This window comes from Excalfactoria chinensis, chromosome 25 (assembly GCF_039878825.1).
Source record: "Excalfactoria chinensis isolate bCotChi1 chromosome 25, bCotChi1.hap2, whole genome shotgun sequence".
In the NCBI taxonomy this organism is placed as follows: domain Eukaryota; kingdom Metazoa; phylum Chordata; class Aves; order Galliformes; family Phasianidae; genus Excalfactoria; species Excalfactoria chinensis.
This window is the reverse complement of record NC_092849.1, coordinates 1,870,492-1,897,738: the sequence shown is the minus strand read 5'-3', so window position 1 is coordinate 1,897,738 and position 27,247 is coordinate 1,870,492. Positions and strand designations below refer to the sequence as shown.

At 47.4% G+C, this 27,247-nt stretch overlaps 2 protein-coding genes across 4 annotated transcripts; one reads left to right on the top strand and one right to left on the bottom strand.

The window, feature by feature from the left end:
* Nucleotides 1-1,948: 1,948 nt before the first annotated feature.
* Nucleotides 1,949-13,141, bottom strand: SLC25A37 (solute carrier family 25 member 37). Its single transcript, XM_072357065.1, has 4 exons — nucleotides 12,824-13,141; nucleotides 7,764-7,992; nucleotides 5,822-5,878; nucleotides 1,949-5,053 (listed from the first exon to the last, which is right to left on the bottom strand). The coding sequence occupies exons 1-4, from the start codon at nucleotides 13,034-13,036 to the stop codon at nucleotides 4,533-4,535; spliced, it is 1,020 nt and encodes a 339-aa protein (XP_072213166.1). The 5' UTR covers nucleotides 13,037-13,141; the 3' UTR covers nucleotides 1,949-4,532.
* Nucleotides 13,142-17,670: 4,529 nt separating this feature from the next.
* Nucleotides 17,671-26,546, top strand: ENTPD4 (ectonucleoside triphosphate diphosphohydrolase 4). Of its 3 annotated transcripts, none has more exons than XM_072357032.1 (13): nucleotides 17,671-17,793; nucleotides 18,953-19,063; nucleotides 19,330-19,527; nucleotides 19,834-20,039; nucleotides 20,869-21,019; nucleotides 21,106-21,209; nucleotides 21,757-21,816; nucleotides 22,073-22,203; nucleotides 23,430-23,596; nucleotides 23,799-24,123; nucleotides 24,682-24,767; nucleotides 24,991-25,152; nucleotides 25,394-26,546. In XM_072357032.1, exons 2-13 carry the CDS (start codon nucleotides 19,056-19,058, stop codon nucleotides 25,620-25,622), a joined length of 1,827 nt encoding a protein of 608 aa, XP_072213133.1. In that variant the 5' UTR covers nucleotides 17,671-17,793; nucleotides 18,953-19,055; the 3' UTR covers nucleotides 25,623-26,546. The 3 variants fall into 3 exon arrangements, with proteins under 3 accessions (XP_072213133.1, XP_072213131.1, XP_072213132.1); XM_072357030.1 differs by having other exon boundaries at nucleotides 22,073-22,227; nucleotides 25,394-26,501; XM_072357031.1 differs by having other exon boundaries at nucleotides 17,723-17,793; nucleotides 18,956-19,063; nucleotides 22,073-22,227; nucleotides 25,394-26,501.
* The last annotated feature ends 701 nt before the right edge of the window (nucleotides 26,547-27,247 follow it).

Sequence of the window (27,247 nt, the reverse complement as noted above, 5' to 3'; positions counted from 1 at the left end):
TCTCACCTCCATATCCACCTGCAACCACGGCTCAGCAGTGCTCTACAACAGCTTTACACCTGTCGAGCCTAGAGGAAAACACTTTCAGATGGATCTGGCTTTGAAAGGAGTTAAGTCTGGCGGATAAATACAAATGTTTTTATTCCTTTTGTGCACAGAGTAAGATAGCAGGGGAAGGTGTGGCCGGAAAACCTTTCACTCCGTGTGCTGCATCTTGTCATCCAAGGTAAACACGCAGCTTAATGAGATTTCAAGAGGGAAAAGGTGAGATATTTGCCTTTATGTTCATTACCCTTTAGAGCAGGAACAATATTTGATGAGAAACAAAGAATCGGGCAAACGAGATGATAATCGCACGCGGTGAACAAACACAGCCCAGATCCTGGATTAATCAAATGACTTCAGTGGGAACCTCAAAGGCTTTGGTGGTGCACAAAGCACTGCAGCCAATGGGGACGCCACACTGGGGACATGGCCGTGGCCATCACCACCATCCAATACATCACAGCTGATATTTTGGGTTTTTTTTTCTCCTTTTCTGCTTATCTCACATATCTACACACCCCCAGAAAAGCCATTTGTTTGGGTGTTTGTAGAAGGCAGGCTGTATAAGAAGAAGGGATTTATTTATTGGTGCCCACTCAGTGCTTCCATATGATGAAAGAACAGAGCAAAGCAGATATCCAGCATCCTACAGCTCCTTGCTGCAGGAAATCCAACAAGTTTAAGGGCTTGCTACATTCTACTGGATAAATAGCACAAAAATAACCTCAAAGGATATTTACACAATAATCTGTACTGGTTCCAAAGAAACCATTAGTGTCAATTAGAGAAACAAATCCTCTTCGGTACATGCAACTTTTCACGGAAAAAGAAGCATTTTGCCTCATTAATGACCCATCGTACTTTCAGACATGCTTGAGCACTTTGGGGTTGAAGACAGGCTTCCTCCATGTATGGGAGAAGATGCAGTGGAATCAGATAGTTATCAGTGTTAAAGATAACAGACCCTTCCTTGCATCTGTAAGAGAAAACTTAGGCCTGTTACCAGCTCCATAGCATCCCCACACCTTCCTACACACATATGTGTATATATAATGCTACCTTTTCCTCCATATCCACCAACTCAAACTCAATCCACCATCACCAGCCTTTCAAAACCCACCACTCAGCACTGCACAACACATGGGGAAAGGGGATTTGATACTGACCACAGAACACAAATAGGAACATCAAGCAGTCCAAAACATCTTGCTGGGTTTCAATAGCACTTTTATCTTTCCATCTCGTCTCACGAGCACATCTCCACCCTGGGACATTGATGGGCAGCTGCACCTCCTTTATTTGCACTGAAGATTAAAAAACTAAAATGCAAGCTGCCCTCCCGTGTCTGAACAACAGCAGCCAATGCCAAACCCACGGTCTGAAGTCACAGTGAGATCCCTACAGCCCTGCATCAGCACCTTGGGGAGAGGCGTCGACATGGCAGTGAGTCATGGAAACCGCACCAATGCATCGCCTCCATTTTCTTGAGGGAAGAGCTGCCCTGCAAATTACACATTCCCCATTGGAATGTGAAGGAATCACGCATTCCTTCAACCCAGCAGCACACCCAGTGTCTCTACCCAATCTGTTTTCCTTGAGTGTGGGAAAAGCTGCTTTGCTTTGCTGCCCAGCATGTGCATCTTTGCTCTGCAAATCTCAGCAGCAGAAGGAAACCCATTCCCAGACACTCCAGCAGCTCCCAGAGGAGCACCAGCCCACAACAAGCACAGGCTGCAAAACCACCATCAAACAAAACAAATAAATGAATTAACAGGATTTGCTTCCTTGAGAGCAATAGTGAAGAGCTTTACACCACGAGACACCACTAGAAGGCACCAGTTCCCCAGCACACAGCCAAGAACAACCACCAGCCCCAAGCCAAGAAGGACGAAAATCAGAATATATATATATATATCTATTTTATTATTTCCTTGAGTTCCAGTGATACAACTGTAGCAGCATCTCACAGATGAACTCCTGCAATGTTAAATATACATCGAGGGAACACATTAAATTCCAAGGCAGGCAAAAAAAAAGAACAAACAAAAAAACCAAACAACCAAACAAACAAAGAAAAAATACCAACAACAAAACTGCAGACAAAGTTTCTCATCCTCCCTTAAATATATGTGCGTTTGTTGCAGATAAAGCAGCAGTACACGATTCACATACCAGGTTAAAATAAAACTTCAGACTCGCAGCAAAACTTTCAAACAACACAAGGAGAGATGAAGAGCTTTGGTGGTGGGGCTCTAATGCAGGGATCCAGCAAGAAACACATTAAATTTCTGCAGTTTTTAGACCCAATTGGGCACAGCTGTCCCGTTTGCAACTGGTTTTACCCAATACCCGAGATGATCTGCAGGGATCTATGAACATCCAAGTGTTCCTTGCTCTCAGCAACACACAACCTGGTTGCTCAGCACTTGGGAGGGAACCAGACATGCACACATTTTTCTGGACAGTGGCAAAGATGGGGAGTTCATTTTGGGATGCTCAGCACACAACCAATGCAACGAGCTCAGCCTCTGTATCCTGACCCACAACTCTCTCCAAGTGCAGAAAAGCCACAGTGATGTAAAGCAAAGCAGAGGAAGAGGCCGATGCATCAAGGATTGTGGGCTGAGCCACCTAAAGCTGCACCAAAAGAGCTGATAACCTCCACATTATGCCACAATAGCAATAAAGTGACCCTTAGATTATCATCCACCCATCTCCAATGGACAATATTCATGCAGTTCTGGTTCCTGTTAGTGACTCTCCAGTTTCTCAAGTCAACAGAAACGGAAGAAAAGAACCAAAAGACATCCAAACCCAACAGCTGACTGGAGCATCTCCAGCCTGGACTATGGTGTGCACAAAAGCTGGAGGCTTTCTCCAGAAAAAAACCCTGCAAATTGAGGTTAAGTTTTGCACTTCAAGGCAAAGGATGCATTCAACACAGTGATTTGCTCAGCTTAAGTGACAAAAAGGCATCGAGGACCTTCTTGCATCATTGGCACAGAGCTAATTGTAATTACACAAGGCACATGCAGCACCGCCCGCAGAGATGCACACTGATGCAGCTTCTCCAAATAACGGAGCGGAAGGTTTGGCTCTGTTTAGTGTCATTCTGGATGATGGGATGCTTGCCAGTCCAAATGCATCAAAAACAAGCTGAAGATACATCCGTGGCAGAGCAAAAGCTGCCACTGGCACAGCGGTGATGGGATGGGACCAGCCCCAATCATCAGCTGCTCACAGCAGGGTGAGCTCCATGAACGATCAAGATTTCCCCAGCTACAATCAAGACCTGCCAAGTGGTGTCCTCCAATCCCCAAAATCAATCCAATTTGTCATCAGCTGCTGATGACCCAAAGGACAGCTCCAAGAAAAAAAAAAGCCCCACTCTCTGCATGGCGAGACACCAAGTTGAGAAGCCAACTGGAGTAGACCTGTCCTTTCAAAGGGGGAAAAGAGGAATTTGGGGGCTCTCCACCCTCCACACAAGGGCCGTACTCCAAAAATGAGCATTTCTACAAAGGATGTGTTGGGAAGAGCCATTCCCAGCAGGAGCAATAAGGCAGATCCCCTTCAGAGCAGGCATAACATTGCTGAACACAAACCCCAGCATTCTGCAGCAGCAAACCCAAACCCACCCTCCTGTGAGCAGAATCAGGGCTTCAGTGAAAAAAAAACATACAAATAAGTTAAGGGAGGAGGACCAAAGCCAGTTCCAGCTATCACACACCATAAAAATGTACCATTAGAAAAGCGTCTGAAAAATACTCTTCCTTTAAATTCTACATCTTTAAGAGTCTCCTTGTAAAAAATAATTGGCTTTTCTTTCCCACCCCAGGTATTTTATGGGGTGCCCCTCCTGGTGTCCTTCAGTCTCCCATAGGGTTGTCCCCATTCCTTCTCCCCCAGCCCCCAGAAAGTCTCCAGGGGCTCCTAAGTCCCTCAACACTCACATAATACCACTACCCGGGGACTAAATGCTGTGTAATTAAAGCCAATCTGGCTATAAAAATAAACGCTTTCATGTCTTCCTTGCACATGAGGGAAGAATTTAGCCCTTTTTAAGCCGCTCAGCATCTAGCTGTAGTCGTATTAAAAAACAAAAAAACACCCCAAAAACAAATACCTATATAGAAAAATAAAGGATAAACATTATCCAACTATTTAATATTTTATATAAAAGTTCTATGAGTATTCTGCTGTAATAAAAAACAAACAGCCTAGGTTGTATAACCTAGGATTTCTGGTGAGGAGTAAACTACAACTTCAAGCTTAGAGAAAAAAAAAATATCAATTATTTCGGCTCTCCAAAATAAAGTTATTAAATATATATATTATTATAAGTATTTCCATAAACTATTGTTTAAGCAATGAGGGGAACACGTAGCTGAGGACCACAGGAAAGTGGCGTCAGCTGTGACCCTCCCTATCTTCCCCTCCCAGGACCTGGTGTGTTTGTAGCACATGTAGAGGGCATATTACGTCCTTCAAAGGGATGTTCTCTTTTCCAGCTTGTGCTTAGTGAGAAAGTACTTAAAGAACTCATACACCGACCACGCAATGGCTGTTGAAGGGATCTGGTAGATGACACGTGCCTGTACCCCTCGGAAATACCCCGCGATGCCCCCCAGCTGATAGACAGTCCTAAAAGCATTGGCCATGCCCGAGAGGTGCCCAGTGATGTTAAGTGAACTCAACGCTGTGTTTTCTTGGGTGTTGAGCAAGGTCTTGCAGACGTCCAATGGGGTGGTGGCAGCAGCAGCCACAGCCCCAGCTACAGCCCCTGAGCAGACGTGGGACAGCGGGTGGTACTCCCTGTGTGGGTTCACTCTCTCCTGCATGAACTCGTAGGTGATGAAGTGGATGGCCTGGAAGGGGATGTTCATGGTGAGCTGGGTGGTGTAGCTGCGGTAGAAGGCACCAAAGCCTTCCGTTTTCTGCACTGTCCTCACGCACTGCCAGACGGATTTGTAGGGGGAGTTGAACATCTGCATCCGCTGCTTCACCACTGCTCCAGGGAACATCCAACGTGGCACCAAAGGAATAAGGATTAGTTAGATGAGGGCCTTGCCAATGGACATCCCAACACCCAGACCAAGTGCTGCTCCGAGCATCAGCCATGCAGACCCAGCATCCCCTTCCAAACCCATGAAGAAGCATTTCCGCAGTCATACACTCCCTATATGCAAACTTTTAGCTCATGGATACACACACCCTCTGCATCCCCTGCCCTAAAACCCAGAAAGCATGGGAAGGGGTCAGCTCTGGTCTGATTTAGTAGCTCTACATGTTCATGGTCAACATATGTCTTCAGTAAAAGGCTATTAATTCTGATTCAAAAGAAATTTAAGCATTAAGAACAGTTTTTCACTGCTTTTTGTCCAGCTCAGGAGTTGAGTACACTAACACACAACAGCAGTCCAGCCAATTGATTTCAGATGCATTTTACTGTTGGTTCTTCTATCATCAGACATCCCCCAGGAAAGCAGAGCAGCTGGTTGAAGCCCACCACAAGCTGGTAGAACCCTAAGGCTGCTCTACTGCTTGGGCAGCATGACTGGCTCTGCTCTGCTTGCCCAGAGCTTTTGAAAAACCACAGTCACTACTACAAGCAAAGATTTAAAGGCAAAGCATGGCGTGACTCAGGCTCCTGCAATTAAAACAGCCAGGCAGTCCTGGGCAGGATTTCTCCCTTTCAAAAAGTGGGCAGCATCCCCACAGCAAAGGGCTGGGTGGCCCTGAGGCTGTTCAGGGTCTTTGTGCAGGTCACCATTACCTTCAGCTGGATTCATCACTGCATCATGGAGCAACGTGGCCATGCTCCCAGCTATACCTACAAGACAAAAGCATCCTTATCAATCTGGGGAGCAGAGTGCCACCTGTAACACAGCACCTACTAACACAATTGGTTTCCAGCATGGAAAAACCCAAGTAGGGCAGCCCAGCACAAGCCAGCTCCGGCCGCGTCACGTTGGCTACTCCCAACAACTCACAGGGCTTTGCCTACACAAGACTTCACCAGCTTTATTCAGCCTACACTGGACTGAAGAATGAGCAATGGTTAGAACTGGCTCACTGCATCTTTAATTAGGCATTTTTCAGCCATTTAAGCACTAATTGCACAGATTCTGCAAACATCTAGCCAGCCATTAATGACTCTGCAGGACGGCTTCGAGCCACACCTTCCCCTTTGAAGTTTCCATTGACTTTCAGTCACATTTTACTAACGCAGAGCTCAGCTTTCCCATGGGTATCAAAAGCCTGCAGCTACTTGAAGGGCAGGCACAGGAAAGCAACAAGGAAAAGGATATTCTACTCTTTATTGAGTTGGTTGGGTCAAGTCAAGCGGGCATTGCCACATATTGCCACCATGACATCACGGCAACTCAAATAATGGCAAATAATTTTATGCATTTTGATACATTGCCTAAACACAGCCCTGTGAACAGCAAACAAATACGCAGCCATGCTTCCAGTTCTGATAAAGGAACTTGAGTTTGTTTCAAGACTGAGAAGAAAAATTCAATGTTTCCAACTCCGTTTTCATTCAACATAAATACATTCTTTTTCAAGTGGAACGCATAGAGTTGCAATCAGATATTCAACTCAGACCTGATTATGTCTCTTGACCAAACTTCCATAAGAAAAAAAGAAATACAGTCTGTCTTATCATCACTTTTGGTAGCATGTACATTTGTGAATAACTACTGGCAACGATGAGGCACAGGAAGAGCAAAATGAGATCAGAAATCTCTAATGAACCTTTTGAGACATGACAGCACTGAAATTGCTGCCATCAAACCAGAGATTGGTGCATCAGTCTCACAAAAACATCAAATATCCCATTGGTTTTATGGTTTCATTGACCCTTTTTTTTTCTTTTACTGTCTTAATAAAAACACTAAAAATTAAATGTTGTTACTTAAGTACATTACATATTTTAATGAGGGATACTCCAAAAGTAATGCCTCCTGTTTTATGGTGTCAGATTGCGATGTCAGAGGTGGATGTTGGTGGTATGGCACTAGAGGTTGAATCACCCCACTGACACCCCATAACATTTTACTGCTGTGTGACAGATGGCAGCAGAGAGGCAGTCTGACAAAACAGCACCTGACATAGAAGAGCACATGGAGCAAAGGAGTGGGGAAAAAAATGGCACCAACATTCATCGAGGCAACAGAGACCAAACAGAGGGTGCGAGTACAAGGAGGGGTAGGTGGGCCATTTCAGCACTGGACAGCGACAGGGGCCCACCTCTGGTGCAGGTTTTGATGAGCATGGTTGACAAGCACAACTTGGTTCACTGCTGGTGAAAACATACAGCTGATGGTGCTGACTACCTTGAAAAACAGTGTTTTGTAGCTGAGAATTTGCTCTATCAAGCAGAGCTATTGCACTTCGTGTAGCTGTTGTAGTTTCCGTGGAAATAACTAGAAGGCATTACATTCAGAGCAACCTACGTATACATAGCCCAAGCTAATTCAAGCCCAGGCAAGCCAACAGGCTGGATGCTGATGAGATAACAGCATCTTCTGCATGACCTCTTCAACATGTCAGGATGCCTCACTGGATGCTGCCTGTTATTATCTCTGTATCAAGTCCTCAGAGCAAAAAACCTCCAATTATTTATTGTGTGAAACCACCCAGCTCTCAGCGCTTGGCGCAAAGCAAACGAGAGGAAGGTTTTTAATGCAATAAAATAAATAAGAAAATACCATTGGCCAAGTGGCTGTTTCCTCCATGCTGAATGGTATCACTGAGAGACTTCTTCATTTTCTCATAGCAAGCGAAGTACATGGCATGGGCAGGGCCAGCCCCCAGCATGGTGACATTGATACCACGTAAAGGCCTCCAGAAACCTTCAGTCAGGATCATCTTCTTCAGGGCTTCATACACACTCCGGTACTGGGCCTTGGGGTCAGGCTGCAGGCTCTGCATCCGTGTCTGCAACAAAGCATACAGGAAAGAGATGCCTCAGTGCTCGGTGCAACATGTGAGACTTCTAAGATTCAGACCCACATGGGCCCCCATTGACCTAAACAGATCTAACTACTGACTCCATACAGGACCACCCTAAAATCCTTTGCTTTCTTTTGATTCATTGCTGAGCCCACTCAGAGCCCCCAGAGCACCCACGGAACCTCAATGCACATAGGTCCCATTTACCCACACTTCTGCCAGAACAACCCCACAAAGTCCACGCTTTCATTGCAACATCAATGTGTTAGAAGTCCACCAGTGGATCTGTAACCTCTGCTCTTGTTTATGCACGGGGAAATTAAGTGCAATTGTTCAAAAGACAAAGGTGAAGAAACACCGCCGCGGCTCTAATTGCCTCCTGCTTGCAACACTCCATCTCTGCCCCAGCGTGTTCCTCCTGCAATTGCTCACTGCTTTGATGCCCACATGGAGTTATAGGGCACATGACTGGGAAATGAGTTTCCTCGAAGGGCACAAAGATGAGTCCTTGTGCATGTCAGGTGGGTGAAGCCCAATCTGACCCCTATAGGACCCAGGGATGGCTGCTGGGGACCATCTGCCCTCTGGTCATCCACTAGCTCCATGGGTTTGGTGTTATCTGCATCCTTCCTCAAAAGTCCCTGTTGGGTTTTTCTTAATTGCTTTCCCAAAGCTTCCAAGAGACCAGCAGCTTTCACAGGACACCTTCAAGCTTCAGAACAAGGTTCCTCCCCCAGACACACTGCACTGTGCTGAACCCAATTCGTCCATTTAGGGTCAGAGCAGTTCATGAACGAGGCGATAAGCAGCAGATAAGGGAGCAGGCAGCCCTGAAGGTCAGGTCTGCTGCTACAAGCTCAGCATTGCAGCCGATGCTTTGCTTCTGTACCAAATTTAAGCCCAGAAATGCATTGCGCCAACCTCATACCTCGACCCATTTTGCCAGGGGGTGAAAATCAGTCCTTTTCTGCTCAGCATTTGATATTACAATAGGAGCACAGCAAATGGGGCTGCAGCACCACAAGTAATCCCTCCAGCATCCAGGAAATCCCTGGTTTAATATCTCTGGCTCTGCAGAAGAGCAATGGTGATGCAAACAAGGATCCCCCACATCCCTCTGTGCTTCTGCACAAGAATTCATTTATTCACTTCTGCAATTAAACAGCAGCGATCCCAGGGCTGCACTTCCAGATGAGATCACACCAATCCAAGTGCTGCTGATTTGAACCTCGGATTCCTTTGGTTACTACTGAAAACTGAAAGGCATTTCCACGGCCGCTGCTCTGAGATCAAGAGATTGGGGCTGAACTGTAGACTTTAACCCAGAATCATAAGCCAAGTTATTAACGAGAGCAGTAAAGCAGTGTGTGAGAATAACCATCTATTGCATTTGTAGTAGCTACTGTAGAGAACACACAAGGATTGTATTTGCAAAGTGATGGGAGTGAGCAGCTAGGAGAGCTGCAGACTGTAAGCATCTGGGGTCACAAATGCAACTGAAAGAACTCGCCCTTTTTGCACCACTCACTGCCTTTCCCTGAAGATACACTACCCCAACATGCAAAAGTTGTGGCCCCGTTGCACAGTTGCCTGCAGCTGAGGATGCATGAGGTGAACACAGAGCTGAACAGCTGCAGCAAAACATGCTGTGTGTCTGGGGAAAGCTCCAAGGCTGCTGCCCTTAGCATGGAGGAGCTGCACTGAGTAATGGAGTTCTGCTGCCTTGAGCAAAGCTTCCTGGTGCACAGCGCATTGCAACACTGGAAGCAAACCTAAAAAGCTCAGAAGTTTTCCTCTAAAAGAAACAATAGCTCTGAATCTTGCAATGTGCTTAAAAAAAATGGATGTAGAGAAGCTTGCATCCTTTGCTTTGCATGCATGAGGTCCCATGTTGCTGTCACCATGACTCAGCAGCACCCACCAGCTGTAGCAGGAATTGTGCACTGCTGCAGACTCAAAGCTCCACCCTTACATTGCAAAACTGAACCAGACCCCAGCCCGGTGCATTGCTGGGATGCATTCAGAACCAGTGCAACTGCAGCATGCATCTGGAGCAGGATCATTAGAGATATCTGGAAGCATGCACTGCCATAGAGTAGCACAGCATGCAAGCTACGTGCAATATCGCAGCACTCTGAGCACCTCCACATTCCTGCTGGGCATCCACCTGCTTTCACCTGGCCAAGCATAAACACCATTTAGTATTCTCTAAGCACCCAGCTGCATGCCAGCCCTGTCCAGGACCCATTTATCGCAGCAGCACAGCATCAGAGCTGCACCTTTAAAGGCTGCAAACAGTTGATTTGCTGCACAGCCCTTCCAACACTTATCTGCAGCCTGCAAGCTCCTCCACGAGTTCACACCCCTGTTGTTAAACAGCCCAGAAATGCTCCATTAATCCTGTTGCGTAAGGCAGCAAGCATCTGGGCAGCCCTACCTGTAGCACGGGCACCAGAAACAAAAGCAAAAGTCCCAGCTCTGGATTCAGGGCATCCCCATGGAGCAGCAGTGCCTGTTACATACTATGCATTACACAGCACTGTGCAAAGAACTCCCTCAAGGAAGGAACCCAGTGCTTGAGTACATGCCCCTTATTGCATCCCAAAGGATATATGGCCATTGAAAAGGGGCTGAAATATACCCAAAAAGCTCAGAAATGTTCCTTGCGAGGCAGAAATAGCACTGAGTCGGTGCTGCTGCTGCTGCTCTCTTTGCACAAAGTTCAACACAGAAAGAGGCAGACACTTCCCAGATGTTTCTCAGCTGGCACAAGCCACGGGGCCAGGACGGATTTCTGCCCAGAAGCATTCTGCTAACAAGAGCCAGCTCTACAGTTTTGCTTTTCCTTGCAAAGCATCACCGATCTGATGGACAACTGCACAAACCAGCTGGCATCTCCGTGACCCACGAAGCAGCTCCCAGTCACCCATTCTGTTTTGCAGCAGCTCCCAGCAAGCAGTGCCTGGTCCCCACATGTGGCTGCAAAGTGACCATGGGTGGGGTGACAGGTTGGTCGAGGCTGGTAGCACCCACACCATCCCCTAACAGGCCAAACTGCTCTTTCTGGCCATGCACTGATACCCATGGGTTCACCACCAAACCCAAAGATCCCAAACCTGCTCACACAGGAGCACTGCCCTCAGTCCTATTCGTGTGCATTCTTTCTGGAGCAGAGCTGCAAGCAGTCAAGCCCCCAAACTGCTCCACTCCTACAACAAACCCCATTCATTCTCCTGCCCTGCAGACAGATTGCATGCCCCTGGACTCCTTGCTGCAATGGGGGTCCGAGGCCAAGCTGCAATGGGTTCTTCCTGCACCATGAGAAAGAAGATGATGCAAAGGAATAAACACCAAACAACTACTCCCAATAACCAACAGGTCTCCAACTTTCAGCTGGCAGAGCACGACCAGTACTGCATCTCCCTCCCAAAACAAACAGCCACAGCACTGGGAATGCCTCACGCAGTGCCAAAGCACATAGAGAAGCAGAGCTGTGGGTCACAGCAGCGTGATCCTGACTGTACAGGGACACCTGCATACAGCTCCAGCCCCCATGTATTGGTCTGGGGGTGTCCCATGGGCAGGCTGCAGCCCCACAGTGGGGTAGCAGCATCACAGCTGCTCAGGAATCATGCAAGTGACTGAAACAAACAACTCCCCCAAATACTGAGTATTTCTCTTTGAGAGGGAACAACTGGCTGGGACCAAAACAATTCCTCCTGGAGGCCATTGAGCAGCTCAGGTGCCCCAGACACCACTTTGTGAAGCATCCATGGGCTCTGCTTGGCCATGCCCTTATCCCAGCAATATCACCTGGAGCAGGGACTGCACACTTCCTTGCTGGAAGAGAAAGAAAGATGTTGAGAGAGTGAAAGACATTGATGGTAATGAGCTTAATTAGGCTCGGTTCCTTGCAGAGCGCAAGGATCCTACAGGGACCTGCAGGCAGCAGCTCCCTCCTGCTCCAAGGCGCACAGGTTGCTGGGAATAAACACGGTGCTTTGCAGCAACAGCATGCACAGTTTGCAAAGGTACAGAAGGAGAAAGCTTGCACGGAGGAGAAGCAGAACTCCTGCAGCTTCCCTGATGGCATCTTGCTCCGAGTTCACACACGAGGACTTTGCTTTGCTACGCCAGGGTTGGACACAGAGCAGCACAGCGTACACCTTTGCACTGTGGTTGCGTAAAGCCAGCGGGCACAGCGTGTTGGGGCTGCCCAGGAGGGCTCTGTGCAGCTCCCATGTCAGGGCAGGGAGAGGTGACAGCACAGTGCAGGCCAGCAGAGCACCATGAGGCTGGCTGTGTGTGCTCACAGCCTGACACAGCCCTATTCCCCCCCAGCAAACTTTCCTCCTTGCTCTTTAAGCCCCCCCTCTTTGCACACTGTATCCCCTCAGCGCATCATGCATGCACCCCAAGAATGCACCCCCCATCCCTCATCCATGTATTCTCCTTGCACTGCCTGCAACCTCCTTTACCCCATGCACATCCACTCCAGGAATGCAACCCTCCAGACCCTATACAGGACCCCCCTTTCACCCTCCTTGCATGCAACTGCTCCATACCCTACACACGGACCCTTTATGCAGCTATGTGCTCCACGAACTCACTCTGCACCTCAACTCTCCATGCACAAGCCCCCTTTGCACACCCATACCCCATGCACACCCATACCCCATGCACACACCCACTGTCACAACTCTATACCCCATGAGCAAACCCTATAACACAAAACCCCCCCCGTGCATCCCCCAGCAGCAAACAGAGCACAGTCCCAGGACACCCCCTACACCCCCCCCCCCCCCCCATCACTCACCTTTACGGAATCCACCGGGTACATCACGCTGTGTTCCATGATCCCCGCCACCGCCCCGGCCAACATGTGCGTACCAAGCGAAGCTCCGCTGGGTAAACTCTCGTAATCCTCACCCTCCATCGGGGGGGGCACGGAAGGGGCAGAGATCGGTCCTGGGGGACCAGGCCCCGGGGGGGCCGCCGTGCTGCCCCCCACGGAGCAGCTCAGCTCCATTCGCTCGGAGCTGAGCGGGGATCAGGAAAGGGAAAAGGGATTCCCGGAACGGAGAAAGGGGGGGGGGGGTGAGGGGCGGGGATACGGGGGGGGGGGGCGCGGCACAAGGAACGCGCGCCTCCCGTTCCCCACTTTAAAGCCGCGCCCGCGCCCCGCCCCGCGCGGCTCAACGCTGACCAATAGGAATGCTTCTCCGCCGTCCGGTGCTTTCTATTGGGTAGAGTGAAGAGGAGAGCCTAAGGCCTGTGACGTCACAGAAAGGCCAGGCCGGAAGATTGACAGGGCAACGAACGAATGGAAAGGAAGGGTGGGATGAGATTGGTTGCTGGGGGGGGGGGGGGGAGAAAAGGGGCGGGACGGCGGGTGGAATGCGGCGCGCCTCCCGCGTGCCAGCGCGCGCTTTCGGGGGGGAAACGGCGCGTAAAGGGCACGTGGTGGAGAGCAGAGCAGGGAAGGGACCGTCCGCCTGCCTTCAGTTCGTTCTATCCTCTTTTTAAAGCTTATGGGGCTGCTGAGAGTGATGCAGCCCTCGGTATGAGTTGCTCTGCACTGTCCTGCACGGCCCCCAGTGGGCCCTTAAGCAGGCAGAGCCGTGGGCACGACTGGAACGGGCAGCCCTGCATTGCTGCTCCTACATTGCTGCTCCTGCATTGCTGCTCCTCCATTGCTGCTTCTCCATCCCCTCTTGCTTTCCAGCTCAGATCGCGTCTCACGTGGCTGCCCTCAGCATCACCCCGTCTGCAGGGCAAGGCGAGGCCATAAATCAAGGCTGGGCTCCTGAACTTCCTCCTTGTAATGCAGCCTCGTGTAGGGAAAGGGCCGAGTTAAGGCTCAGCAGCAGCACTTCCTAGCACTGCTGCACGTGGAGGATTCATGTTCTATAAGCAACAAGCACTCTGTTCCCAATGTGTTCGTCAGGCTGGAAGCGTTGCGTTGCCATTGACCATAGCGAGCCCTTTCCCCTACAGCCCTCACTCTTGCTGCCTGATAAGCAATGGGATGAATCAGAGTGAAATACGGAGCTGTTTCCAGGTTAGAGTTTAATCTCCAGCGGCTTTGATGTGAAGAACCCTTCCTGCAGCAGCTCTGCACAGGCGGGTGGTGCAGCAGAGATGCCAGCTTGATGATGCACAGGGATTTTTTCCCCCCGTTGTTCAGAGGAGTTGGAATGATTCCCCACTCTGTGACATTGTTTCCACACTGGCACGGCACGTAGGAACCATCCATCAACAGCATGAGCTCAACTCGCTGTACCTACAGACCATCCTCCTCCCTTTGAAACGGCTCAGCCTCATGCAGTGTGGCTTCTGGCCCCAGATTCCATCAGCAGGGATGGAGCAGAGGGTGGGTTGGCTGCAGGTTTGCTCACCCACATGCCAGTGGGTCACTGCAGAATGCACAGCTGCAATCTGCGCTCGCATTGCATCACACACTTAGGGTGATTCAGACCCACAAGGCCTGAGTTCTTCCTGCTGACCTCCATTATGGGGCCCCTACACCCTGCCACAGCTATGAAACAGAATAGAGTGGGAAGTGAATGTGACATGCTCCTCAATGCTCCCAGCTCAGTGCAGGACCCTCCCCAGCCCATCAGGGTGCTTATCGGGGCTGGAGCTTCAGAACAGAACAGATGCACCCATGCAGATAAGGCAGGAGTGTCCCATTTGTGGGCGGGCACCTTCTGGGAACCTGAAATTGGGGCTTATCTACCAGATCCAGAGATACACACACACACACACACACACACATATATTATATTATCATTAATTTTTTGGGGTGTTTTCTCAGTTTCCACTATGGGTTCAGTGCTGTCTGAAGGGTGGGCAGGAACGATTGGTGCAGGGAGTTGCCCTCCAGCAGCACATTGCAGGGCACTTTATTAATTGGGGTGATGAACAGCAGGTAATTGGCTTTCTAATTGCAGCAAGGAAAAGGCACCTTGCAGCAGTGCAGTGCAAAGAGAATGGATCCAAACAAATATACCTCGTTTGCGTTCTTATTTGCAATGCAACCAGCTTGAGCTTCATGTCCAACACCAAGAAACCCCCATGGCATTTTGTGCAGGCATTGCCATTCCTCATCCTGCATGCTGTGTGCAACAGGAATCATCAGTTCCCCATCACGGATGCATTGCCATCAGCCCATAATTCCCACCCCTGCTCCTCCTAAATAGATGCAAAGCCTACAAAGAGGTTTGAGTCTGCAGCAACCTCAGTGGGTTTGGGTTTGCTCCCTTGATTTGCCCTTAGGTTTAAAAAGAAATGGGTCAAAAGTGCACGTTTTGTGCTGCTTCAAACCTGAACTTTCTGTGCCATGCTCGCCCTCCGAGCACAATGCACTCTATGTTATCTCTATGACCAAGTGAAGCAAAGTGGATTGTTTTGTCTCTGCATTGGGCTGACCCATTTCTTCAAGCATCAGTGCCGTGCGTTTGCTGCTTTGGGGAGGTGAGCGATGGAAAACAATGCAAGCTGGGCACTCTGCACGGGCAGAGCCATGTTTCTGCAGCCTGGGAGGTGTGGATGTGAGGAATTTGGCCTGTGGGTTTTATTTCAGCGCTCCCATAATCTGACCTAATTTACGTCGTTTGGTGGATTAATGCAGCGGGGAGAGGCAGTTCTTGGGTATAATTGAGGCTTTTTTGTTTTGCTTTACTTCCTGCACCCAATCTTTTTTACCAACTCGCCTTTCTGGTTTGGAGCCCTGGGGTAACAATGGGAAAGGCTCAGCCCTGTGCCATGCTTATAGGGTTTTCCTGTGGCAGGGAGAAAAGGGGGTTGCTGGCATTGTGCACGGCTCTGCTGTTTGCTTTCTTTGGGGCAAGCTGCAAGATGAGGGCATATGGGATGCAGCCAAAGTGGTGGCAATGCTCTGCCATCAGCTGTTGGCATTGCATTGGCTGAGCTTTGTCACTGGGATGTGCAACGCTTCGTGTTCAGCTGCAAAGGATGAGGTGGGAGCTCTGCAAACGGGCAAGCAAATGAAAAGCCATCTGGGCAGGGATTTTACTTCTTTATTGAAATAGGGAGTTTTAGCAACCAAAAAAACCCCCACAAAAAATGCTAAAAAGAGCTCTGAATTCTGCTCGGAGCTGATCAGCAACCCCTATATCTGCCAGCCCTGGTGCTGCTGCTGTAGGATGATATTGGAGAGGGTGTGGGCAGGGTGGGTGCTGTGCTGCCACCAGATAGGGATGCACCTGGTGGGCTGCAGCCCCTCCAACTCCTCCATTTGAAATTGCAAATGCCTCCTCGATGTTCCATTGCAAGCTCAGCCCTGCAGCATCGCCACCCCAGGTCTATGTCATGCTACGTGCTCCGGGCACAAAGGAATGCCACAAAATATGGCTACAAACTGTTATGATTTTCCTCCGCTGCTGCAGAGCCCATACATCTGGAAGTAATTAGCAGGCACAAAGCAAAGCAGCATTCCTCCTGGGCCTCCATGTTGTGCTGCTTGCAGGCTCTGGCAACCCACTTGCATTGGCAGCTCTGTGCGTTTTCATCAGCTAACAAGGGTGTAGACCATGCAGAAAGGATGCAACGCTTCAGTCCTTCTAAGGAAGTCCAGTTTCTGGTAGTCCTGCAGAGCTGTTCACTCACAGCATGGCTGCAGTGCTCCCGGGGCTCATTGCACCCAATGCAATGCGTTGCTGCAGCTGTGATGCAGCGTATCTGCATGCAGGAGGAGGACAGAAGGACTTTGCATCGATCAGTTAATTACAGCAGTGCAGCTAATGAGGATGAACACACTGAGATGAGCCACTTTGCTCTCAGTGCATTGCAAAGTGGCAAAGCACGGTGAGCCCGGATGGAAAGCAGAACCCCAACCCCACCTTGCTTATGGGAAGGTAAAAGATGGTGCACAAAACTGATGTGCCAAACCCTTGTGTGCAAAATCTGGTGTGCAAAACTCGGTGTATAGACCTGGTGTGCAAAGTCTAGTGTGCAAACGTCCAATCCCAGCATGCAAAACCCAGCACACAAAACTGATGTGCAAAAAACCCGCTCTGCAAAAGCCAGCACGGGAAACAGCTGTGCAAAAAGCTGCGTGCAGAAGCTGGCAGAACCCAGCATGCACGATCCAACGTGCAAAACCTGGTGTGCAAAGCTCAGCCCGGGGCTTGCTATTGGTGCATCCCAGCTCCGCATTGCTCCGGGCACACTACCGCCTCACTGTGGCAGACACAGCACCGCTCTGCTCTCATCCAAACGCACTTTGGGGAGTAATTTCCCACCTCTTTAACAAAGCTTCGGGGTGGGCAATGACAAGAAACCCCCGAACGCAGCTGAATGCCATAAGGAAAACCTCGGATTCTTTCGGTATCCATACCGGCCTTACTATTTGCATTATAAATATCAGTACGCATTGCAGCTGACACGCAGTTACGTGCTTTCCCCGTGCAAATGTGCAGCTCTCCGTGTTCCATTTGCACACCCACAGCCGCGCTGCGATTGAATTACGATGAGCGCTCGCCCCCAGCCACTGAATTGGAGCCCACCCCGCGCCTAGCCCCGCCCCCATCGCATTTAGCTCCGCCCCATCGCATTTAGCCACGCCCCCATCGCATTTAGCCACGCCCCCGTCGCATTTAGCCACGCCCACTTCCTGTAGCCACGCCCCCGGGGAATCCCTACCCAGCTCGCCCCCTCGATGAGCGGAGCCACGTGTGTACGTGATTGCGTCACATCCGGCGGCGCACCCGGAAGCGACGCGCTGTCCGGTTGCTATGCGGCGGGGTAGCGGAGCGGTTGGAGGTGCGGGACGGTCCAAGCCGGGTTGTGAGGGCGAAAACGGGACAGCCGAGGGTGAAGGAGCTGCTGCTGTGCTTGGGGAGGGGCTTCGGCTGCTGGGGGTGCGGGTTTGGGGGGGAGGGTGTGGAGGGAGAGAGCGGGCCGGGCCTTGGGGCCTACCCGCCGCTGGGGCTGTGGGGGGCCGCAGGCTGTGGGGCCTATAGCTGCGTGCTGCCCGCTCCGAGCGCGTTAGTGGGCAGCCCTGAAGTGTCCGCCTCCTTCTTGGTCTCCTCCTGTTACCTTTGTATGTGTTGGTGAGGGATGTGGTCTCTCTATGCTTGCTCAGCTTTCTGCCCTGCTTCTGTTAGAGATGCTTCTTTGTGGCCCTAGATGTGCCTAGATGTGTTTAGATGTGCCTAGATGCGTTTAGATGTGCCTAGATGTGTTTAGATGTGCCTAGATGTGTTTAGATGTGCCTAGATGTGTTTAGATGTGTTTAGATGTCTTTAGATGTGCCTAGATGTCTTTAGATGTGCCTAGATGTCTTTAGATGTGCCTAGATGTCTTTAGATGTGCCTAGATGTCTTTAGATGTGCCTAGATGTCTTTAGATGTGCCTAGATGTCTTTAGATGTGCCTAGATGTCTTTAGATGTGCCTAGATGTCTTTAGATGTGCCTAGATGTCTTTAGATGTGCCTAGATGTCTTTAGATGTGCCTAGATGTCTTTAGATGTGCCTAGATGTCTTTAGATGTGCCTAGATGTCTTTAGATGTGCCTAGATGTCTTTAGATGTGCCTAGATGTCTTTAGATGTGCCTACATGTCTTTAGATGTGCCTAGATGTCTTTAGATGTGCCTACATGTGCCTACATGTGCCTACATGTGCCTACATGTGCCTACATGTGCCTACATGTGCCTACATGTGCCTACATGTGCCTACATGTGCCTACATGTGCCTACATGTGCCTACATGTGCCTACATGTGCCTACATGTGCCTACATGTGCCTACATGTGCCTACATGTGCCTTGTCTATGAGGGAGCTCAAACCTTCACTCTGTGCTCCCCACATGGCTTTGCCAATGCAGTGTGGTGGGGAAGGGTCTGCTTGTTCGACCCGCCGGGTGCTGCTTCTTGTGATGCTGTCTGGATTATGATTTATCTCTTGCTGTTCTTTAATCGAGGAGGGGAAGAACGATGGCTTTGAGAATGGTTGTTCCTTGTCAGTTGGATGTGTGTGGCTGATTCTGGAATAGCAGCTGTTTTCCATCTGCTGGTCCTCCCAAAATGGGAAGGTAAGAATCCCAAAGGAGCTGTTCAATGATGATGTTCTTTGAGGGCAAGGCTGAGTGCCTGCTCAGCAGCTCATGTCTAATTTGGAATGCAAAGGGTGGAAATGTGGTCATGATTGTGAGCAAAACAGAGCTGGAACGAAGCAATTGAAGTTTGTAGAACGTATGTTCATCCTTGTCTCATTCCAGAGTTCACCATGCTTCTTTTTGGTGATAAACTCCATCTTTAAAGCAGATCACAGCCTCACAGAATCCTCTTTGTGTTTTAGGATCGGCGTTTCTTGTTTGCTTCCTGCCTCTTGGCACTTCAGCATCTCTCCAATGGGATGCCCACGTATTTTCAACACTACTTTGCGTCAGATCGTGGTGATTGGAATACTTGCTGCTGCTGTCTCTTTGCTTTACTACTCGCTGGTGGTCATCCGTAATAAGTATGGCCGTGCATCCAGGGACAAAAGATTTCACAGGTGAGAGATGTAAAGGCTCTGGTGGGAGGGAAGAAAGGTAGTTTTTGATGTGAAGGATGAATTGGTACAACGTATGAATAAAATAAATGAACGGGGGGAAAATGGGAGTGGATTTCATGCTTTGTTTTTGAAGCTTTCCTTGTTGAAGTTGCTTGCAGGTGATCAGTAATTCAGCTCTCATGGGTAGCACTTCAGTGACGGTGTAATACTCATAGCTCTGCTTCTTGTGATGGAAACTGTTTTGAGTCTGTCGAAACCCACACCTGGAGTCTGATTGCAAGGTGTTAATGCTGAGTTTGCTTCTAGGTATCTTGCTCGGGTAACGGACACTGAAGCTACAGATACAAACAACCCCAATCTGAACTATGGGATCGTTGTGGACTGTGGTAGCAGTGGCTCTCGGATCTTTGTGTATTGTTGGCCAAGACACAACGGTAACCCACACGACCTGCTGGACATAAAACAGATGAGGGACAAAAACCGAAAACCAGTGGTTATGAAAATCAAACCAGGTATTGGAAATAAATGGTTTTGAGATGTGATTTTTCCAAACTTGGCCTTTTCCTCAAACCAGCACTTAAAGCATCTGGAGAAAAGACACGTAGGAGCTGTTGGTGTGGTTGGTACTCCAGATTTCTTTGGGTTTTGCTCATTGTTAGAGCTTGGAATGTGACACCAATGGGCAGGAAGGAGAGATTTCTGTGTGTGCTAAGACAGTTGCTGGTTCAGTTGTCAGTTAACTCGGTTCTGTTTATTTAGTGAATAAATAATCTGCTTTCTATAAGGTTACTTGAACCAATTATTTAAATAGGTGATTGTAGCAGAAATGCTGAGTTATGGCTTGAAGTGGTGATGGAGCACCCGGTGGGAAGGCAGGGCCAACCCAGGGGAGCTCAGCTGCATGCAATGCAATGCACTTGGGTGACCAGAGGGGTTGGAGCAAGGATCCACCCCCTTCCTAGCCCTCATTTAAGGGTTGGCAGTGGAGGTGAGGGTATCTCTTTGGAGATGCCTACCTGAGTCAAGCCTTCCAAAGGTAAGCAGCTTTTCTTCCTTTGTTTTTGCATCCATGGCTGCTACATTTGGGCTTGTCCTCATTTGCTGCAGCCTAGGACTTCTGTCACCCCACTATTATTACTGTCCTCTCCATCACACTGTAGCATTACAGTATACATGTACTATGGATTATTGCTTAAGTCTTAATTATTCTCTAAGTATTAGCTTTAGTTATTCATTGCTTATTTCCTTAGTTGAATTCCTGGCTTTGGGTTGGTTATTCCTATTTTCTATATAATCCTAAAGGTTGAATTGCTTCACTTTCATGTTTCTCTGTTTTGCCAGGCATCTCAGAGTTTGCTAACGCACCCGAGAAGGTCAGTGATTACATTTTCCCACTTCTGCACTTTGCTGCTGAACATGTGCCCCGTGCAAAGCACAAAGAGACTCCTCTTTATATTCTGTGCACTGCAGGAATGCGGATTCTACCCGAAAGGTCATTAACTCTCTTCATTTTTGCATTCAGATTAGCAGGCCTGGTGTCTCTGCCTGATTTTAACTGCTTGATCTGTTATCTTGCAGCCAGCAGAAGGCAATACTTGAAGATTTGGTCACTGATATCCCCGTGCATTTTGACTTTCTGTTTTCAGACTCGCATGCAGAAGTTATTTCAGGGAAACAGGAAGGTAGGTTTGCTTTGGAGAAACAATTTTGTGCTACAAACTGGGAACTGTTTTAATTTATTCAATGCCTTCTGAAATGCTGGTTGGGTTGTGAGAGAGAATTCCTCAATAGCAACAGATGGAGTGCAGAGATAATCATCTGTTGCAATCTCCTGCCTTGTCTAAACGTTTCCTAATTAGCATTGACAATAACTCATCTGTGGTTAACAGTGATTTGAGTCCATTTTCTGGCTTTATGAGGGGAAAGGTTGAGGATAAGACACAGCGTTTGCAAATGAAGAGCTGCAGAAGGGAAAAATGGTTGTAGAGGAGCAATGTTTTGTTGTGCTCGGTTTGCTGGAGGCAGAAAATAGCTTTCTAGGAGCTAACATGCCTTGCTTTGGTCTGAAATCTACACGTGGAGCTGTTAATGTATTGGATCTTGACTTGGAAAAGAAGATACAGAGTAATGTGTTGGGGATGTTTAATGCTGAAGTGTTATATAAAATGTGATATGTTGTATTAATTCAGAATATTCCTGAAACATCCCAATGTTTCTTTATTTGTGTAGGAGTGTATGCATGGATTGGCATCAACTTCGTTCTTGGGAGATTTGAGCATACAGATGATGGTAAGTGGCCAGGAATGGGATTTTTGGGAAGGATTAAAGCACGTTGTTGTGCCACCACTGTTGATTTTTAGGTAGAGATGTGAGTTAATAGTGCATGTGTAGAGATGTGAATTAATAGTGCACATGTAGATACTGACTCTTGATTAATATGTATGTGAACGTTTGGTGATCTGCATTGCTACAAAAATAAGGTTAAACAGAAACATTCTGCCCATTCCAACTGTATTTCCCAATGGCTTTTGGTTGTTTTATCCAGAGGATGAAGCAGTTGTGGAGGTGCACATCCCAGGCAGTGAAAACAAAGAAGCTATCTTCCGTAAGAGGACAGTGGGTATTCTTGACATGGGTGGAGTGTCGACTCAGATAGCGTACGAAGTCCCTAAAACTGTAAGCTTTGCCTCTTCACAGCAGGTTATTATCTGTGCAACTTTCTTCTTTTCATCTTGGTTTATTTTAATGCATATTCCTTGTTTTTTTTTGTTCTTCCCCCACCTTGTTTTCTTTGAGTCTTGTTCTTCATTCCATCACATCCAAGCCAAAGGCAAGAGAAGATGGCAAATATGAGTCCTCCATCAGCTAAGCATTCCATTTGTATTTCTTCATGCAAAAAGTTGATTTCAATTAGCACTAACTTTTAAGTGGGCCTGCTTTCTTTCTCTGTGTGTGCGCATATGCTTGTATAACTTTTAAATCTGTGATACCAAGAGGCTTTTGTATAGTTTAGAACCAGAATGTTTATAGTTATTTTGCCAAGATCCTTTGTAAGACGTGTTTGGGTTTCTTTTTCCTTCCTAAGTTGGATTGGTAGAAATTGACTTAACAGGATATGGGGATAACAGTTCAGTTTGTTGAAATATTGCCTACATCTTCATCACAGTTCATCTGTTGTAGGATGCAAATCTCTTTGTTAGAAGGCTTAAAGGGAATGTAACTCTTAATTGTGTTCCACTGAGTTCTAGATTAGTGCCTGAAGCTTTAGAATTGGGTAACCTCCCATTAACATCACTCTGACTTCACCTGAAGTCAGAATAGTGTAAAAGCTGCGTGGTTTGCCTCTCAGTGCACTGCTGTAATGAGGTATATATATATATTTACACTCTTCCTGTGAAATTACAGGTCTATATGTGTGTATAGCTAAACAGAAGTATGAGCATTCAGGTTCAGAACAAACTGCCCCAGCCAAAGGTGAATTGAAGATGGGAGGAGTTGCAAGCAACTGATGGTGATGGTTGTGTGGCTTTATCTGAATGCAGAGCAATACAAAGCAGATGTTCTGGTATGAAACCTCTCTAGGTTCCTAAACAGGGAATGGGCATCAGCTGACAGTGCTGCTTAAAGTCTGACTGCTGCTTCTCATCTATTCCCAGAAGAAAAATCACTTCAGTGTCATTCATAGCAGCTCCTGGTTTGTGCGTTTCCTTGAGAGCCAACGGCATCCAATGCAAAGTGCTTTGCTCTAACAAATAGAAAGCAACGTGGGCTTGTGAAAAGCAAATAGTTGCATAAGGAGCGATGTTTAAAGTTGTCAAAGGCATCTGCTGTTTCAAAGTGCTCATCTTCAAGTTCTGGTGCACCTTGTTCCTATTTAACCTTAGTGCTTGTGTTCGGAACAGGAGGAAGTTGCCAAAAACTTGCTTGCAGAATTCAACCTGGGCTGTGATGCTCATCAAACTGAGCATGTCTATAGAGTCTACGTTGCAACGTTCCTTGGCTTTGGAGGGAATGCAGCACGCCAGAGATATGAAAACAGTGTATTTTCCAGTACAGTGCTCAAAAATGGGTAAGTGGCTTTAATTGCTTGGGGTTACGTTTTAAGTCAGGGGTTAGAGAAGCTGTGTTTAGTCAAGTGATGTAGATGTAGAACTTAGTTTATACAGCGTGCCATGGGCAATGTTGGAGTTTCTTTAAATAAGGGTACCTTATTTTGATGCTTGCATACCTCAAGAGACTTCTGATCTTATGCTGTTGCTTTCTTTAATCAGGCTGCTGGGCAGACAGACTGGCATGACTTCAGATTCCCCATACCTCGATCCCTGCCTGCCCGTGGATGCTCAGGATGAGATCCATCAGAATGGACAGAGAATGTATTTAAGGGGAACAGGAGACTTCAATCTGTGCCGTGAGCTTATCCAGCCCTTCATGAATAAGACCAATGAAACTCAGACCTCCCTTAATGGTGTCTACCAGCCTGCTGTGCACTTTCAGAACAGTGAATTCTATGGTTTCTCAGAGTTCTATTACAGCACTGAGGACGTGTTGCGCATGGGAGGGGATTACAATGCTGCTAAATTTATCAAAGCTGCAAAGGTAAAGTGTTCTCCAGGGGAAACTCTCTTTCTAGTTTGAAACAGCAGCTCTACAAAAGCACTTGATGCTGAAAATCTTGCAGCAGAACTCTTCAGGATCCCAATCTTTTTGTCCTGTATTAACCTATCACAAGGCATCTCTTTTCCTCACTGGGTGTTCTTTTAAAATCCTGCTTTAAAGCATAGTAGTAAAATACACTCTAAAGGAAACAGGGTGCAGAAAAGGATTGATATTGGAGAGTTCCACCCCTTGGGTATCTCTTAGAATGAATTTGTTAGGAATATGATGACCTGCTTTGGCAGTGCCATAGGAATAGATTTCATCTTCAGGTGTACGACTGAAGAATTGAAGTAAGAGCATTAGTTTAATTACGAATGCCAAGTAAAGATTAAAATGGCTGCACACAGAATGCAGTGAAATGTGTGGTCAGACTTAGTAGCAGTGCAAGGGATGCTGTTTGCAGCTCTGTTATTTACAGAGCATCTCACCTCGTGGTGTTTCTTCAAGGCAGAAGTGTGTTGAAGTCTTTTTTTTTCCTTGTCTTTTCTTTTCTTCAAGGATTATTGTGCCACTAAGTGGTCTGTCCTACGGGAACGTTTTGACCGTGGTCTTTATGCATCACATGCTGATCTCCACAGACTGAAGTAAGTATTTGTGTTTGTACAGCAAATCCATTCATGCAGAGTTGCCAGGAGAGAGGTCACATCCAAATGGTCCATTTAGTGAAATCATTAGAAGTGTGAATATAACCTTAAATATTGCATCAGCCATAAAAGTTACTGCTATTCTTATATCTGAATGTGCTTCTCAGCCCTTTTGGACTCTGAGGAATTGAATGCCTGATGATATGCCTTTTTCTCTTTATAGGTACCAGTGTTTCAAGTCTGCTTGGGTATACGAAGTATTTCACAGTGGCTTCTCTTTTCCTGCAAGCTACAGCAATTTGAAAACAGCTCTGCAGGTGTATGACAAGGAGGTGCAGTGGACACTGGGAGCCATTCTGTACCGAACACGGTTTTTACCTTTAAGGTATTTGCTGGTTTTCTGCAACGTCTGGGCAGTTTCGGGGTGGAAGTGAGGGGGTTTTCCCCAGTTAGAGGGAAGCGAGGTGCTGCTTCCATTGCACATGCACAGCCTAAGGATGGGTTTGAAGTAGCTTGGCTTGTAGTATCTTGATAAAGCCCATCTTAATAAAATGGGCTCTGTTTGCTTTGGTATGGAAGCAAGGCTTGATTTGTGACTTATATGTTATCTCCTTGCTTTCTTTCAGAGACATCCAGCAAGAAAACTTCCGTGGTAGTCACTCCCACTGGAGGAGCTTCTCCTTTGTTTACAATCACTACTTGTTTTTTGTCTGTTTTCTGATTGTGCTGCTCTCCATCCTGCTTTACCTGCTGAGGCTCAGGCGGATCCACAGGCGGATGCTACGTAACAGCTCGTCTCCTTCCCTCTGGATGGAGGAGGGCCTCCCACCACAGAAGATCTCTGCAGCCTTATGAGAGGCTGTGATGGAGAGCAACTCTTGGACTTCCTACACAAAAAGCCATTTTTGCCTCAGGGTTTTCTCTTTTTCTTTTCTCCCTTTGAGTCATTGAGGAAGCAGATTGCCTGCGGTGTGGGATTCAGGCTTGGTTATGGAAATACAGGGAAGTGAAGTCGGTTTGTCTTAGTCTCATGAAATAATATCTGCCAAAAAATTCCTTATTTTTTTAATCGATGCACTTTGGTGTGTAATGGGGCGAGGAAAGCCTGTCAGTAAGTATGTAGCAGCAGCTTAAGCTACGTATGGTAAGAGAGAGTGTGAATTCTCATCCTGTGGGTGAGACTGTGAAATTCTGTTAGTTGGGATGAATGAGTTTTATTTGCTTTTCCAGATTCCAGGACTCGTATTGCTGGATTTCTCAATGCTGAGTCTCCTCCGTCAATGGAAAGGAAGTGCAGGGTTTTCAAAAGCAGCAAGAAAACAATCTCTTAGATCAGCTTTTCCAATGTTATATTCTATAATATAAAGTACTGTGATGGAGAAGGAAAAACCTATCGCACTCAATGCTGTGCTTCCAAAAGCTGCTTTACAGCTGTTTTATATACGGTGGTCTCCCCTTTTATCTCGGAAGCTGTATCTGCATAGTGGCACAGGTCACCACTTTTTAATCCTTTCTCTTTTGTAGTCAGCCAGAGATTGCCGTGAAACTCCAGTATGGTGGAAAGAAACTGGAACATGCCTAAGCTTTTGTTTCTGCTAGATTAGACCTGCACAACGTCTCTTATTTTTGGTTTTTTTTAAGTACTCTGAATTGTTAATTTATATTTTATTTAAAGCTGTTAATTTTACTTGAAAGTAAATTTGTCCATGATTAAAAGTGGGATTTATACGACCTCCCGGTGTGTGGGTATTTTATTCAGTATAAATCACTTCTGTCCTCACTGCTTGTGTCCAGCTGGCAATATTTGTCTTCTCTTTTAGCAGGTGCAGAAGGACAAGATGCTGTATTCAGTGCTGGGAATATTGATTCCACTTTAATCATAGAATCATAGAATTACTCAGGTTGGAAAAGACCTTGAAGATCAAGTCCAACCGCAGCCTAACCAGTAGCCCATCAACTTTGTTACGCTTTAAGGTGCAGTTTCTTCCTCCAAGCCTCTTATTGCTTTGAGTTGTGTTATTGTTTCCTTTCGGTGCCTTGACTGCAAAAACTATAGGTAGGAACTGCACCTCTCACTTCTGACATCTGGAACTGTGGTACAAACTCTTTGGCACTCATAAGCTGATAATTCTTATCAGTAAATTGACACTGCTGCTTGTTATGGGGCCTGTGCTTCCTGTTTCTGAGATGCCTACAACTGAGCGCAGAGCTAATTGCGTGCTCAGATAATGCAGCTCCCATTTGGACAAGGGTCAGTGTTAAAGGGTTAACGTTGAAGTGGAGAGGAAGTATCAAGAGTGTGATATGGTGATATCCAGGCTGGTGTGGGGGTGCTTTTAATTGTTACAGAGCTTAAAGCCCAGCAAGCACAAGGGAGGATGTACAGAATGACCCAAACCACTTTATTCTGCAGCTCCAAACTACTTGGGAAGGATTCCTCCTTTTTATTTTCCTATCCTGCTTCTGGCCAAGCTTGCTCC

Bases quoted from the DNA above. Each gene is read 5' to 3' on its own strand.
- ENTPD4 (XM_072357030.1), top strand. The intron at 21,210-21,756 runs GTAGGTTTGCTT...TTATTTGTGTAG, and splicing joins TATTTCAGGGAAACAGGAAG to GAGTGTATGCATGGATTGGC. The intron at 22,228-23,429 runs GTTATTATCTGT...TGTTCGGAACAG, and splicing joins GCTTTGCCTCTTCACAGCAG to GAGGAAGTTGCCAAAAACTT.
- SLC25A37 (XM_072357065.1), bottom strand. From the start codon at position 13,036: ATGGAGCTGAGCTGCTCCGTGGGGGGCAGCACGGCGGCCCCCCCGGGG. The intron at 7,993-12,823 runs GTGAGTGATGGG...GCTTTGTTGCAG, and splicing joins ACCCGGTGGATTCCGTAAAG to ACACGGATGCAGAGCCTGCA. The intron at 5,054-5,821 runs GTAATGGTGACC...TCCCTGGAGCAG, and splicing joins AGTGATGAATCCAGCTGAAG to TGGTGAAGCAGCGGATGCAG.